The 15,851-nt window shown below is 55.0% G+C and overlaps 1 protein-coding gene across 1 annotated transcript; it reads right to left on the reverse strand.

The window, feature by feature from the left end:
• Positions 1–3,823: 3,823 nt before the first annotated feature.
• HDAC3 (histone deacetylase 3) lies at positions 3,824–14,385 on the reverse strand. The gene is made up of 15 exons (XM_040077954.2): positions 14,259–14,385; positions 13,883–13,965; positions 11,887–12,029; positions 10,723–10,804; positions 10,498–10,554; positions 10,348–10,403; positions 8,985–9,118; positions 7,956–8,036; positions 7,792–7,865; positions 7,585–7,649; positions 6,775–6,864; positions 6,605–6,663; positions 5,686–5,765; positions 5,241–5,398; positions 3,824–4,966 (listed from the first exon to the last, which is right to left on the reverse strand). The coding sequence occupies exons 1-15, from the start codon at positions 14,311–14,313 to the stop codon at positions 4,897–4,899; spliced, it is 1,287 nt and encodes a 428-aa protein (XP_039933888.1). The 5' UTR covers positions 14,314–14,385; the 3' UTR covers positions 3,824–4,896.
• Positions 14,386–15,851: the final 1,466 nt, after the last annotated feature.

Here is a 15,851-nt window from a genome sequence, read left to right on the forward strand (position 1 = left end):
TTCCCTCCAGGCTCTGATAAACACAGGTGGGAATCAGGGGATGCACAAACACTTCCCAGACCAGCCAACACCCTGCCTGGACTTCCAGACTGCGTGTGTGAGATTGGGAATGATTTCAGCTGCCGGGAATTCCAGGGAACAGCCTCACCCCCCTCTGCCGGGGCTCACAGGGAGCAGGGACCCCACACATCCTGCAGGAATCACTCTCACTCGCAAACTCCAGGGAGAAAGTTCTCCAAAGAGAGAGCTCTCTCCTGCAGAAAGCAAAGGAACGTTCATTTCCCACCAGAGCTGCTCCCAGAGCCCTGTCAGAGCACCCTGGAGCTGTCAGTGTGTGCTCCCCAGCACCACGCCGGGAGAAAGGAGGGAGCAGGTGGAGGGGTGAGAGCCACCAGCTCCAGCCAGGGAAATCCCGATTTATTTCAAGAGAATATTTTCACAAGGGTGGTTAAATACCAGAGGAAGCAGCTCAGTCATGCTGAGAGGAGCTGGGACGACGTCTGGCCTTGCAGGGACTCCAACTTGACCGCAAAATGCCCTGAACAATCCCTGAATTTTGGATAGGCCTTACCTGGGGCAGGAGGAATGGGCCTGAGCCCTCCAGAGGACCCTCTGAACCTAAATCATCCCGTGATGCTGGAAGGACCCTGCTGAGCTCCCCCTGTTCCTTGTCCTCAGCAGAAACTTTTGGATTTACCAGCTCCTGGTTTGTGGACAGATTTCTCCATTTTTCCTGAGAATATTCCAGAGGGAGAGAGAAGCTTCTGTCTCTGTTCGCTGCCACATCTCAGCCAACGTTGGCACATCTGGAATGGATGGAGGAAGAGGAGCCACAACTGCAGAATCCCAAAGGTGACAGAGCTGGGGACACTGGGATGGACGAGGAAGGGGAGGGAGGTTTTGGCTGGAGAAGATCCTGTGAGCAAGAGGAAGGGATTCCAGAGCACCCTGGGAATCTGAGGGCACGGGAAGAGCACACAGGGGTGCTGGGAAGAGGAGCAGAGAACCAGGAACAGGAATTTGGGGATTGGTCCCCAGCACTGCCAGGAAACCCCAAAGCTTCAGTCTCAAGAGAAACTTTGATTTGGGTCCGCAGGAGGGTGGATGAAGCCCCCCTGCCCATCCAGGGCACCTCCAGATCCATGTGTCAGGAGCCAAATCCACCCTGGGTCTGACCTTGTGGACCTAAGGGGTCACTGACTTCCAGAAATGCTTTTATGTAAGATGGGTAAGGAATTCCTGGGGGCTGCATCCAAGGAGTCACAGCCAATAGCCCCAGGTCCAACTGGAAACCAGGAGCACGAGGGTCCATACTGGGACCTGCAGTGTTTGATACCTCCCCCAGTGACATCAGACTGGGGACACCGTGTCCAGGGCTCCCCACATTCAAAGGGGCTGGAGAGAGACTTTTGATCGGGGCCTGCCATGACAGGAGGAGAAGAAGGGTTTGACACTGGAAAAGGCAGGTTTGGACTGGACAGAGGAAATGCACAGTGGAGGTGTGGGATAATGCGGAATGGAATTTAATTCAGGTTGTGCTTGGAAGAGAGATTTTAACAGGCCCTGGCACTGATGGAGCTGAGGCAGAGCTTATAGGGAAGGTGGAGAGAGACTCTGAACCAGAGCCTGCAGTGACAGGACGAGGGTGAGGGATTTAAACTGAAATGGGAGCAGTGCAGAGGGGTGGCAGCGGATTTGTCAGGCCAGAAATTCACACAGGGAGGCCACGGATGTGCAGCAGGAGCAAGCTCTGCTCCTGGTGACAGCCAGGCCACAAAGCTGCCCCCGACGGGCTCTGCAGTGCCCTGGCCCCCCCAGCCAAGCCCTCCTGCAGGACCTGAATTGTCACCGACCTGTCCCACACAGACAGGGCTGAGCTCAGCAGCACAGACCTTCAGGGAACACCTCTGGTTTCCCTTCCTGCAGGTTAATTCTGCCCCAGGGAGAATCAAATCCACACTCCCAAGTCCCACGGCCATCTCCACCTAGGAAATTCGGATAACAGAAAACAATCAGGACACTCAGGTGGGTCACTGCCTGCCAAGCTCCCCCTTTGCTCCACACAGAGGGAGGGAGATGGCTTCAAAGAACGTTTCTATCCCCAAACTCTCAGCCCCTAAAAGATCAGAGGAAGGAGGGGATGACATCCCATGGCTGTGCTGCACCTTATCCTGGGACTGGGAACCATCCTGGGCTGAGGCAGTGCCTGCAGGGGCAGCAGGGAATCCTCCTGGCTCCCTGGGCCTTTGGGATGAGGCAGGGGAGGAACAGGGTTCAGGGGGCTGAATGCCAGACCTGGCTGGGCAGCACATCCCAAAATCAGCTCCTGCCAGTGCCCAGTGCGTGCTGGGTGTCTTCCACAGGGAAAGCAGGCACTGGAGAGCACAAAAAACAACAAGATCGTATCCCAGTTTCCTACCCAGGCACAGGGGTGCACAAACCTCCCAGCTCCTGCCACACTTGAGCAGCCTGAGCTCCAGGAAATGTTGCAGTGAGTTCAGTGCCTTGGGGTTGCTGCGTTTTGGGCCCATGGGACCAACAGAGGCAGGACAGAGTCAGGGAAAGCAGGGAAAAGGATGTACTTTATGTGATTCTTTATGAGAAATGAAGACAGAACGTTCATTGCTCCCCAGGAGGGAATGCCTGGGAGATTCTCTGGAGAAAGGGCAGCGCCAGCCTGGCCTTGCTCCTGGTGCCAAGGGATTTGCTGGGCGGCGTGGGAGCTCACACAGGGAAGCCACAGAGGTGCAGCAGGAGCAGACCCTGCTCCTGTGCCCTGCTGACAGCCAGGCCTGACAGCGCCCCAGAACCCCCAGACCTCTCGGGGAGCACAGCCAGGACTCTGCCCCCACCCCAAAACGCCACGCTGGGGGTGCAGCTTCTGCACCCAGGGACTGCAGCAGGGCCATGGAGCTGCCATAGAATTCCAGCGATCCAGCTGCCACCTGGTGTCCGAGCACAGCCCTGCACCCGCAGCGCCCTGAAACGGAGAATCCAGGCACACACACACAGTTCAGCCTGTTTCAGGTGTCAATGTCCTTCCATCAGGGACAATTCCAGGGTTGGGCCAGCCACAGCTGCTCTGGGCACCCTGTGCCAGGGCCTGCCCACTCTCACAGGGAAGAATTCCTGCCCCCTGGCAGTGGGAGCCATTCCCTGTGTCCTGTCCCTCCAGCCCTGGTGAAGTCCCTGCTTTTGTGGTCTGGTACTTGGAGAATCCCTCTCTGGCACTCATGGTTATGACAGGATGATGCCTTTCCCAGCTCAGTTCTCCCTCCTCAGCTGAAGGATCCTGATCCACCAAATCCTTCCTCACACAGGAGCTGTCAGACCTTTGATCATCCCTCAGTCTAATTCTGTCACTATTTATTTCTGAGGGATTTCTCTGGGCACCCATTGGGAGTAACCCTAACTTAGTGCCTGCTTCATGTTTTAGTGACAAGAACTACACAAGAGCCCCCAAAAAGGCTTTGGGACAGTGAGCAAGCAAAGTGTTATAAACACTGCACCCATCACAGTATTTAATCACAGTATTTAAAATAACTGAAGGAAACATTTCCTCAATCAGCCCTGCAGCTTCCTGCAAAGCTTTTGCTGGACTGAGAGGCACAACAGGAGTGTCCACCCCACTTGGCCTCTCGCAAGGGAGCTGAGGGTGCTCCCCTCGTGTGCAGTGATGCCAAACACTCACCAACATTTACTGTGAGGAGAAGAACTCCCTCCATTCCTGCAGGCAGTGGATGACACTACCCTGCCAGGGACACGCTCGACCCTTGGGAGAACAGGAGCCACAAAGGTGTGGGGATTAAACAAACAACAGGTCAGGTAAGAAAAATACTGCCTCTTCTTTAATGTTCAAAGACATCAGTAAACAAACAGAACCGTACAGACAGAGGCTGAACCCCCCCACCTCCCCAAACAGCACGTTCCAAACCACCACAGGTACCAGGTGAGGGCTCGGGAGCAGGAGCAGCGAAATCTGGGATTGGAGGGATGGCCAAGAGAAATCTCTGCTGGGTGAGGGCAGGAACAGAGCACTTGGAGGAAGCAGCTTCCCGCACCCAGCAGCAGAGCAACATCTGCTGGGTACAGCCCAGGGAACTGTTTCCTCTCAGAGCAAACAGCCCGGATCTCTTGCTGACACGCAGGAGCAAGTGTGAACTTGGGAAACGCAGCTGGAAGCTACATTAGAGGTGCAGGACAAACTAAGTGCTGATCTGGGCACCCAAACCTCTGTTCCACGGGGATTAAAGCCTCCCAAGAAATGAACACAGCAGGGAGGTTGTGTCCAAGTCAGCAAAGTGCTGCAGAACTCGTTTGTGACTGCAGATCTGGCTGTGGGGGGAAGGAATGCACGCATCCTTCCATCCCACTCCATCGAGCTGCTCCCTGATCCAAGGACATCCTGACCCCTACCCCACGACGGGCCTGGCCTGCTCCAGTAATTCCAGGAGCCGTGGAGCACCAGCTGTTAGAATGGACCTCAGTGCAGGCTGCAGAGGACAGCGGGCGGTACCTGAGCGGAGGTCAGGGGCAGCAGGATGGATCCTGAGCTGCTGCAGACAGGCAGAGATCGTAGGCACAGCTGCTCCAGCTCCCAGCTGGCTGGCAGGAGCCTCGTGGGAATCATGGAGCGTGGCTCTGAGGGCAGGCACACAGCTGCCAGCCAGCACTCAGCACCGTTCCATCCCCACGGCGGGGACAGCCGTGACACGGCGACAAGCAAGGAACACGCGTCACCTCTGTGCCTCTCCGGCGGCAGGAGCCTGAAGTGGGGCTGTCTCTGCTGCCACCACGTGCGATCCAGGATGAAGAGAGGGCTGAAGTGGCTCCTGCAGGGCCCAGGTATGTGCTCCAATCCGTGTCCAAGGCGGGAGGCCCCGCAGGGCAGAGCCCTCAGATCTCCACGTCGCTCTCTTTGTCATTGTCGTGGTCACCGTCGTAGAACTCGTTGGGAGCTTCAGGCCTGGGGGAAGAGAAATCCCTGTCAGGGAGGAGAGACAGACCTGGAACCCGTGGGACCCGAGGGAATGTCACAGCAGGAGAAGACAGGAGCTCCTTGGGTAAAAGCAGAGACTCAGAAGTGACGTCTCTGCCCATGAGAACGAGATGGGCTTTAAGGTCCCTTCCAACCCCACACTCCGGGATTCTGTGACTCGTTCTAGGACTCGGCTGGATTCCTCTGTGTCCCTCCCAGAGACAGAAAGGGAAGCCCAGAGCTCCAGAACAAGCTCTGGTACCTGCTGTAGTTTTCCTCGGAGCCCCTCTCCTCCGGGTCGGGCTCATCCGTGCGGTCGTAGCTGAGCAGGTCGGAGGGGACGTCGTGGATCTGCACGCTGGGAGCGTGGTTCAGCATCTTCAGGTTCTCAAATATCGTCTGCCTGATCTGATCCAGGTACTACAGGCACAAAACACAGCGTGGGATGTGTCACAGCTCTGTCACCTGCCTGCACCACCTCTGTGGTGGCCAAGAGCAACAAATTGCTGCAAAGAGTCACTTATCAGAGCAGAGGGGCTGGGAGAACTCAGCTATTGACACAGGCACTCAAGACACACAAAGGTAACCCAGCTGTTGTTTCTCATTTGTTTTTTCCCTGAGCTCCAGCTGGTTTCACAGGACAGAGCACCAAGCACAGGGTGTTGGAAGCTCAGAGCTGATTTTGCAGCATGGCTGCGAGCACTCACCTGCCTGGAGTTCTGATTCTCAATCCTCGTGCTGACATCAGGGTGAAGGGTGAAGTCTGGAGCGAAGTACTCGAAGTACTCTGAGATGGAAGGAGGCAGAGTTAGAGCACAGAACACCCAAAGCTGTGCAGAGAGCAGAGCTCACCCTCCCAGCTGCCTGTGAGAGAGCAGAGCTTTAAAAGCACGGTGATGCTCAACTCTGAGTGCAAGGGATTGGACAAAACACCAGGGCAAACAGCAGGGAATGGTGCCAACGAAACCACACCGGACACACACGGCCCTGTGCCCACCGCAGCGGGTGCAGGGAGATCACAGCATGGTTTGGGTTGGGAGATGTTACCCTGGTTTTCCTGAGTTTCTTTATTAGCCTTTTGATTTTCAAAAATGGAGTCAGATCTTTTAGTTACTGTACAATATTAAGAGCAGTTTTCTACCTTTCTCACAGATGTAACATAAACAAATCCTTTGTTTTTCATTCTCTGTCCTTTGTTTGCATATTTCTAACCTGAAAACAATTGTAACTGACAATTGGTCTGGCCACTGAGGCTGAGGGGTGGAAACCCCAAAAAGCCAATCTTCTGCTAGACCCACAAATGTATAAAAAGTAAAAATAAACAAAGGGGTTTCTTCTTCTTCTCTCGGCTCTCTCAGCTGGGAGCTGGTTCGGAAGGACCTGTGCCTTGCAAAATCTCTTGTCTGCGTGTGACTGCTCTGTGTGTCTCGGTGACAGGGAGGGACCTTAAATCCCATCTCATTCCAACCCCCTGCCACGGGCAGGGACACCTTCCACCAGACCCTGGACACTTCCAGGCATCTCCAAGGTCAGGAAGTGCTGACACTTTGGCCCTGGCCAATGCAGAACAGAACATCCCGAGAATTTCAGCTGAGCTAATGAGGGAAAAAGGCAACTCCAGCTTACCACTGTATGGGAGCTCGTCGCTAATTGGTTCATCTACGAGCAAAGACGTTTCGTAAGTCCTGAAAACAGGGAAAAAGAGGAGCTCAGTTCACTGAAAGGGACATGGGAAATGCAGGGACAAATCCCACAGAACTGCCCAAGCAGTGCCCCTCACCGGGCAGAGGACTCACCAGCACCGTGCCACATTCCGGACCGTGTAACCTCCTCCTCCCAGCACCAGCAAGGGGATGTTGAAGCTCTTCACGTACTCCACACACTCCCTACAAACCCCAAACAGGAAAAAGCCAGAGCTGGAAACTGCAGCACAGGTTCAGGTGTCAGAAATGTCCCCCTGAACTCCAACACCACCATGGCTGGTGGGATACACCTGGAGCTTCCAGCCAGAAATCACCGTCACAGGTGGGGTTGGAAAGGACCTTAAGGTTCATCCAGTTCCACCCCAGCCATGGCAGGGACACCTCCCACTGTCCCAGGCTGCTCCAAGCCCCAGTGTCCAGCCTGGTCTTGGGCACTGCCAGGGATCCAGGGGCAGCCACAGCTGCTGTGGGCACCCTGTGCCAGGCCCTGCCCACCCTGCCAGGGAACAATTCCTGCCCAATCTCCCATCCAGCCCTACCCTCTGGCAGTGGGAGCCATTCCCTGTGTCCTGTCCCTCCAGTCCTTGTCCCCAGTCCCTCTCCAGCTCTCCTGGAGCCCCTTTAGGCTCTGAGGTGTCCCTGGCATCTTCTCTCCAGGTGAGCAGCCCCAGCTCTCCCAGCCTGCCTCCAGCCCTCAGAACATCTCCATGGCCTCCTCTTCCTCCTTCACCACCCCCCTGCAGCACCTTCTACAAAGCCTCATCCTCAGCCCCCCTCCAGTCACACAAATGTTAAAAAAAACCCCCAAAACTGCTGTCAGGCCAAAGCCAATGCTCCAGCCTCACAGCAGAGACTCCTCAGAGCCTTCAGGTGGTTTTTCTGTCCCAGCCCTGCTGTACTTACCCATGGCCTCTTATACTGAGGTTAAAACATCCCAACCGGTCACAACCCAGAGAGTCAGCACCACACTGGGAACAGAGAAAAACAAGGGAATTTTGGCACCGCTCTCCAGATCCACACCAGGGGACAGAAGGTACCAGAGGTGCAGCCCTCTGAGCCCTCTGCAGCCCCCCAAGGCGTGGATGTGCGCACTGAGGTTTGCTCCCTTACCTGCAGGACTATGCAGGTGGGCTGATAGTAATCTACCACCTGGTTAATGACTGGCTGGAAGAGGTGCTTATAACCTGTGGAGAGAGAGGTGGGTTTGTCATGGCTCTGGAGCACAAGGACCAGGAAACCCCTGGGGCCAAGGGGAAAGGGCAGGGAGCACCTACTCTGGTCATCGATGCCATCTCGGAGGGGCACGTTGAGGCAATAGTAACGGCCGCTCTCTGCACCAACCTCATACATGTCACCTGCAAAACAGGACAGCCACAACAGCCCTGAGACTCCAGAGCTGTGAAAGGCCAGATCTCAGCTGGCCTGAGCCTTCCCACCTAGTCAGGACCCCTTTCTTACAGCAACCACAGTGTTGGAGTCCAGGGCATTCCTTTGGTTGCCCTGGAGGGTCAGGGACCTGGGCAGGGGGGTCTGGGACCCCAGCCCAGAGCTCAGAGAGACACTGGATTTGATTTCAGTCCATGGGAGAGGCTTCTTGCACTGCAGGAAGCATTGCAGGCCACAAGAGTGTAAAAATAGTAGTTTAGTACATCACAGGGTGAAAAAACAGTGGGTTTGGGATTTTTGGCATTGGAGTGAATGGGGCAAGATGGAGAATTTGGGGCATTGTCTCCTTCTTCTTCCTTCTTGTTCCCTCACTCCATTTCTGCAGTGACGTTGGCACAAAGTAGTTAGTGAGGATTGGGTCAGAGTAAAGATGACCTTTTTAGTAATAGTGATAGACATTGGTAATAAATAGTAATAAAGAATACGTAGCAATTAGTATAAAAGATAAGGACAGCCCAGAGACAGGGGGAGTCACCAGATGTCCGAGCTGCGGCAAACATCTTTTGGACACTGAGAAAATTGTAAGATAAGAACTAATAAACGAAGCATGTAACCTTGAAGACTCTGTCTTTTCCTGCGTTTGGCACAGAGCTTTGCAGAGGGTCAGAACTCTAAAACCACCTGAATGCCGGGGAATTTAAACCCCTGAAAGGGAGCCCCTGACAACTGCCGTCCCTGGGTGGGCAGAAACAACTGGCCCCCCAGATGGGACAGAAACACCACAGCTCCATTCCTCCCTAATCACCCTCTCCCACCACTTCCCCCTGCAGCTCGAATTTTGCGATTTGCTCTGTTCTGCTCCGGCAGAGCTTCCGAGGGATTCTGAAGCAGGTTCCCACCGGAAATGAAACACCCACCTGTGCCAGGGAAGAAATAGTTGCCGTATTTGTGAAATGACACTGTCATGACACGATCCGTCAGGTAGAAAGCCTCCTGCACGCCGTCCCCGTGGTGGATGTCGATGTCGATGTACAGCACACGGGGGTGATACCTGTGCAATACAGCAAAGTTTGGACTCCAGGCGTGTGTACACGCTCAACCATCTTCTTTTGATGGGCTTGGAAATGGGTATCTAAAACATTTTTCTTCTGAGGCGGTTGGAAACAGATATTGCAACAAAAAGGTTCTTAGATGGAGCCAGAAGTGTCTTGGAAAAGAACTTGTTTAAGCAGCTGGGTGCTCAAAAGTTGCACATTCCTGTTTCCAGCGTGCTCAGAGCTAATCTTTAAGAGCTCCAGTGATTTTAATCATATCAGGAAATGAAAGGCAAGCTGGCATGGAGGAGGTGGGAACTGGAGCACTGTGGAGCTGGCGAGCACCAAAAATTCCAGGCTGGGCTAAATTTACTGCAGAAGCAGCCAGAGACACAGAAGCAAACTCAAAATGCAATCACCTGCTGCAGAGATGGCTACTGGAAACAGGCAACAAAAGAGCAGGGACGTAAATAATATCCCATGAGGGGGAACTGGGCTGTATTTGAGGCCGCTGGAGGATGGGGTTAGGAAATGGGAGTGCAGGGAAATCCTGGGGCTCCAAACAGAGCAGGGGAAGGGGAACAAGAAATCCCAGTACATCCCAACAGTCGTGAGCAAGTAAACTTGCCAGCAATCATGTAACTGCTGTTTGATCAACTCCAAATCCTTCCTAATTCCATGACAACTCGTCTGAGGTTCAGTGACAAGGAGGTGCTTTGAAGCAAAAAACAAAAAAACCCCCCTCAGATCAATTCAAGAAACTAAAGGTATTTCTCAATGTTTCCTCTCATTCTGAATTTATTTTTGGTTTTCTAAAATGAAAAATAACCTGACTCTTTTCTGTGGACACCAACTCTCCTTTGCTCATCCATGTGCAGCCCAAGTCCCGTTCTCAAGGTGCTCAAACAACTCCAGAAAGATTTGAGTCACTTTTTGTGTCTCCAGTGAACCAAAACTCGCATTTACTGACAAAAGGCTCACTGTGGCAAAAGAACTGAGCCTCAGGAGCCCCTGAGATGGGAGTGGAGGACTCCTCTGTATCCCTCAAGCTCCCTGCAACAAAACTGGAGTCAGATGTTCCAATTCTCAAACCCTTTCTTGTGTCTTAATGATAAGGTCAGGATAAAAATGAAGGCTTTGGGCTTCCTGGATTCCAGAAAGGCAAATGAGGCAGGGAAACAGGAAAAAAAAGCAGAGGGAAAGCACAAAGCAGCTGGCAGAGTTCAGTCCTCGCCGCTGTCCTTACTTGAGCAGCTCCAGGATGCCAATCACGATGTCATTGACGTAACAAAAGCCCGAAGCCTGGAAGGGAGAGGAACCCCAACAGCTTTAGAATGAGATCACCACAGAGCCCAGGCCCCACAGACAAGAGGAACCCAGAGATCTGCCGCATTACCTCAAACTTTTTGGCGTGATGGAGGCCCCCTGCCCAGTTTATGGCAATGTCACAGATCTGAGAGGAAAGAGAAGAGAGTTCTAAGTGACAAGATGGTGACAACAACCCTATACCCTCCTTCCCACTTCCACCTGCCCATCCCAGGGGTCCACAACACCCTCCTGGCTTTTCCTCCTCCTGCAAAGCTCCAGCTGGGTCCAAAGATCAGCCCCCCAGGCCCCTTACCTTGTTGTTGAGCTGTGTTGCTCCCTGCAGGGAGGCACCAGTGTAACGAGAGCAAAATTCAAAGAGGCCTGGGAACACTGGGCTGAAAAAGAAACCACATTCAAACCCAGAACACCTCACTCCTCCCCTTTTCCCAGAGCACAGCCAGGAATCAACCTGGCCAGGGCTAATGGCTGAGCAAGAATAGAGCCCAGTTCTCCGTGAAAGAGTTAATTTGGTATCAGGATCACTCTGACACTGCTTGTAACTCACTGAGCCCCAGCAGAGGAGTGAGCTGGCTGCAAATACAGTGGGAAACAGGGAATTTGATAATGATTCCCAAAGCTTCCAAACCAGCCTAGACAAGGTTTCCAAAACCTTTCAGAGGCTCTGTTCCAAAAACCTGTCAGTCTGTCCTGCCCACAGCTGGGACATGGTGACACACTGCCTCAGGAGAGGGGGGCACTGTGACAGCTCCCAATCCCAGAATGATTTGGGTTGGAAGGGAACCTAAAGTTCATCCAGTTCCACTCCAGCCAAGGCAGGGACACCTCCCACCGTCCCAGGCTGCTCCCAGCCCCAGTGTCCAACCTGGCCTTGGGCACTGCCAGGGATCCAGGGGCAGCCACAGCTGCTCTGGGCACCCTGTGCCAGGCCCTGCCCACCCTGCCAGGGAACAATTCCTGCCCAATCTCCCATCCAGCCCTGCCCTCTGGCAGTGGGAGCCATTCCCTGTGTCCTGTCCCTCCAGCCCTCGTCCCCAGCCCCTCTCCAGCTCTCCTGTCAGTTCCCTCACGTACTGGAAGGCCACAGTTAGGTCACCCTTTCCCTTCTCCAGGTGAACAATCCCAGCTCTCCCAGCAGAGCTGCTTCATCCCTTGATCATCCTGGTGCCTCCTCTGGATTTGCTCCACCAGGTTGATGTTCCTTTGTCCCCCAGAGTTGGATGCAGCGCTCAAGCTCTTAACCAAGACAGCTGCCACATTCCAGAAGAACTGGAAGCTCTCCCACAACAAGCAGAGTCTGCAACCCAACAACCCCAAACAAAGACCCAAAAAGGAGCACTGCAACATCTCCAGAAAAGGGAAAGGAATCAAGGAGGCTCTGTACCCTTCTCCATCCAGGAGGGACACGCTCCTCACGCTGCCCCAAAGCACGGCAGGAGCAGCTCCTGGGGGCACTCACCAGTCATCGCCCACGTTGAAGGCGTTGAGGCTCTTGGTGAAGCCCTGCATGTTGTTGGGGCTCACCCTCTGCAGGAAGTCGATGTAATCCTCCGAGTGGAAGCGGCACATGTCGTGCTGGGACGCCTGGTAGGGCTTGAACACCTTCCAGAGACAAAAGCAGGAGTTATTTCCCATCCCAACTCCACTTCCCTGGGCTGGAAGAAGTCTCAAGCTAACTGACAAGTGGCCTGCACGAGATACATTAAAAATGTGCTGACACTGGCACCTATGTCCATTTAAATTCAACAGCTGCTCCATGAAACCTGCTCTCCTTTCATCTTTCCCTTTCATAAATCCACCTCCTGCCTCTCCTGACTGCAGCTCTTGCCATAAAATTCCTTCCTGCCCCATGGCACATTCCCCTGCTTGGGCAGCAAAATAAACCACAGCTTTTCCCTCACTGGGGGATCATCCCTTCCTCAGTCACCAGTCTCCCACAATTTTAAGACCTTGATCTAGGGGTGGTTCTGGGCCCTCTTTAAGATTTACTGACAGGTTCCAAATTATTTGAGAGATGGAGGAATTGCAAAAGTTTTGTTTCCTTTGGAAAGGAAAACAGGGGGAATGGTCAGGGAGGAGGATGGATGCAAATCCAGGATCTTGTGACAACACAGATTTGGCACTCAGGGCACATACCTCAGTAGAGGGGAAGTTAAAAATTAACACCACTGGGAGAGGAAATTCAATTGATCAGAGATTTTTTCAGTGATTCCAAATTTCTCTTATTTAAAGCAACCACTTTATAGAAAAAGTGGAACATGAACAGAACAGGAAGATGCACAAGCTGTTCTCCAAAGGGAAGCTCCTCAGGACAGCTGCACCACGTTCCTGTTTTCTGTGCTGAGCAACACTCCTCATTTCCAGGGCCACTATAAACCAAAACAAGCCCCTCTCCTCCTCTCCTGGTGTTTTCCACGTGGGTTTGTGGAATTTGGTGTTTCTCAGAGGCTGCTGCCTCTGACAACTCCAACAGGGGACGAGGGAACTCCATGGAGCAGGCGGGAGGAAGGCAGGAGCTACTCCCAGGGATCCCAATGGTTCATGAAACCAAACCAGACCAAAACTGATGGCAAAGAGGAAAGAAATGGCTCTCACTGACAGCCAGAGACTCTCAAAGTAGGGAGGTGGGAATCAAACAGAAAGGGAGGGGAAAACCAGACTGAAATCCTCCCTCAGCTGCTGGCAGAGCAAACCTGGCTCCTTCCACCCCTCCCAGCAATCCCACCCAGGCTCCTGAGCTGGGAGAGGTGGGAAGAGGCAAACCCAGCCCCACAGGATCACAGCCTTTTATTTTAAGGAGGGAGAAACAATGCACCCGCAACACAAAACCAGCAGGACTTTTTACAGTCCCAACTGCCCCAATCCTGTTTTTATTTGCTCCTAACTCTGCCAGTCCCTGACTGTCTGGGGATGAAGTTTCCAGCTTCCCAGTGGCATCCTGTGGAAAATACAACCTCCCCAAAAAATAATTTCAAGACCGAAAACGTGGAGCTCTGCCCACTGCCTCCTTCAGGCAGGGATTTGTCATTCAATGTGTTAGGTCAGAACAGGTTTTTAGGCTGTTCCTGCAAGGAAAAGCCGAACTCTGGGGAAGTTACCTGTGGAAATCCACACAGACAGTAAAAACCTGGAAGAGAAACTTCACAAAGACTCCCCACGGTCCCACCAGTGCTGCATTTCCACGCAGCCACCGCACTGGATGTGGTTTTATTCGGGAATGGTATTAACTAAGGAAACCTTCCTCACGTCTAAACATCTAAAATCCTTTTTCATACGCTGCGTGACCTCTCCAGCTCCTTGGACTCCACTACAACCCTCACCGAACACTGTCACGCACCGATGCTGCCCCTCAAACCAGCCCTGGGGGCTCAGGTCGGAACCGCCACACTCTGAGCCCCTCTGTGTGTCCCCCCGTCCGCACTCCGCCCGCCCGGCCGGGGACCCGCGCGGCTTACGATCATTTTCTTGTAGAGGCCGTAGTGCAGCACCAGGCTGTGCGTGAGCGCCAGGCGATGCGGCTTCATGGGGTGCCCCGCGCCTGGAACGGAACCGCGCGGGGATTAACGGGGCCGGGCCGGCACAACGGCCACCGGGCACCGCGCTGCACCGCGGCTCCGAGCGCGGCCGGGGGTGAGGAGGAGCGGCGGGGACGGGGAGGGACAGGGAGAGACAGGGAGAGAAGGGGGGAACGGGGAGAGAGGGGGAACGGGGAGAGAGGGGGGAACGGGCTGCGCCGCGCCCCCGCCTCCAGCCGGCGCGGCCCCGGCCCCGTGACGGCCGTTCCGCCGCCCAGCCCCGGTGCCGGCCCGGCCCCCCCGGCCCCGCTCGCACCGTAGTGGAAGTTCCCCACGTCCGGGTCGTAGAAATAGGCCACGGTCTTCGCCATGGCGGACAGGCCGCGCCGCGCGCCGCGCTCCCGCTTACGTCATCACGCCGCGACACGGGGCCGGGGCAGGGCTGGGGGCGTGGCCAGGAACGGGACGGGGGCAGGAAAGGGGCGTGGCCAGGAACGGGGCGTGGTCAGGAACGGGGCGTGGCGTCATGCGGGGGCGTGGCCACCCCCCGCTATCCTGCTTTTCCCCCCAGTTCCTTCAGACTGGTCCCAGTTGCCGCCGGCGCCTCACAGCCGTGCCCAGCTGCTCCCTGGTGCCCCACACCGCACCCCCCATCACCCCACGTGCCCCCAGCTGCCCACTGGTACCCGCAAGCACCACGAGTTGTGCCACAGTCTCACCTGCCTGCCCTGAACCCAGCCCCAGCTGCACCCACTTACTCCCAGCTGCCGGCTGGATTCTCTCCCATAACCCTATGTTGTCTCCCCAGCTCCCCCAGTTATCCCTCACTGCCCCTCACCTACTCCCAGTTACTGCCAGGTGCCCCCAGTTACACCCAGCAGATCCCAGTTCCCCACTGGATTCTCTTCCATAGGCCTGCAGTTGCCTCCCAGTCATTCCCAGTTACTTCCAGATGCCTGCTGGATTCTCTCACGTCATTCTACATCTGCTCCCTCAGCTGCCGCCAGTCACTCCTCCCTCCTCCTCACCTACTCCCAGTCGCTCCCAGCTGCTCCAGTTGCTCCCAGTGAGCCCAGGATCACTGGGATTCTCTTCTCTAGGCCCACAGTTGTCCCCAGTTGCTCCCAGCCCAGCGCACAGGGGATGGGGCAGTGAAATTTCCATGGGACACCCACACCTCGATGGGACTCGTTCCATTCTGGGGGAGCCAGCTCCAATCCCTGAGGGATGGGGACCTGCCACCACCAGCTGTCACCCATCCAGGTCCCACCCTGGGAGGGTGCAGGTCCTCCAGAGCTTTGGAAAGAACCCTTTGGAGGCAGTGCCAGCCAGGAGGAGGACAAAAGCTCGGTGGAAAATTGCTGGGTGTGAGGAGGCAGCAGAATAGGGGAAAACCTGGAGCTGACAAGAGCTGGAAACAGGACCGTGTTGTGAGCAGAGCTGGCTGGGAATGGCAGCAAAAACCTGCTCCCTGTGGGCTGGAGAGGAGGAAGGACCAACAGAGCAGGAAGCCTTGTCCGAAGGCTTGGGAAACCAAGCCAAAATGGATGCTTGATCCTGCCAGTCTCGTGCTTGATGGCTTCCCACAGACGGGAGTTTGGGATGAAGGAAGCCGTGCTGGAGTCCGGCTGCTCAGCCCAGCGGGGTGTCAGGGAGGGGCAGGAGCCCCAGGAGCTGCCTGATGATGGGCACCAGGGCAGACGGGCACTGGGATGTTCCCTGGCACCGCAGTGGGTGCCAGGCCGGGATTTCTGGGGATGGAAACCCTTGGAAGCAGCGAGAGGAGCTTCCCGCCTGTGTGGGGTGGGGCACGGTGGGATGGCAGGGGATTCTTGATGCTGGGCTGGCTGCAGGGGGAAGAGACAACGTGTCAAGGTGTGACTAAATCGTGGGGTTATTAACTGATATT

Source organism: Hirundo rustica, chromosome 14 (assembly GCF_015227805.2).
Source record: "Hirundo rustica isolate bHirRus1 chromosome 14, bHirRus1.pri.v3, whole genome shotgun sequence".
In the NCBI taxonomy this organism is placed as follows: domain Eukaryota; kingdom Metazoa; phylum Chordata; class Aves; order Passeriformes; family Hirundinidae; genus Hirundo; species Hirundo rustica.

What these genes read in the sequence shown, in the direction of transcription:
- HDAC3 (XM_040077954.2), bottom strand. Translation starts at nt 14,313, where the DNA reads ATGGCGAAGACCGTGGCCTATTTCTACGACCCGGACGTGGGGAACTTC. An exon ending in CTCAGTATAAGAGGCCATGG is followed by an intron (nt 6,865 to 7,584) that starts GTAAGTACAGCA and finishes TGGGGTTTGTAG; the next exon opens with GGAGTGTGTGGAGTACGTGA. An exon ending in CGGAATGTGGCACGGTGCTG is followed by an intron (nt 6,664 to 6,774) that starts GTGAGTCCTCTG and finishes CCCTGTTTTCAG; the next exon opens with GACTTACGAAACGTCTTTGC.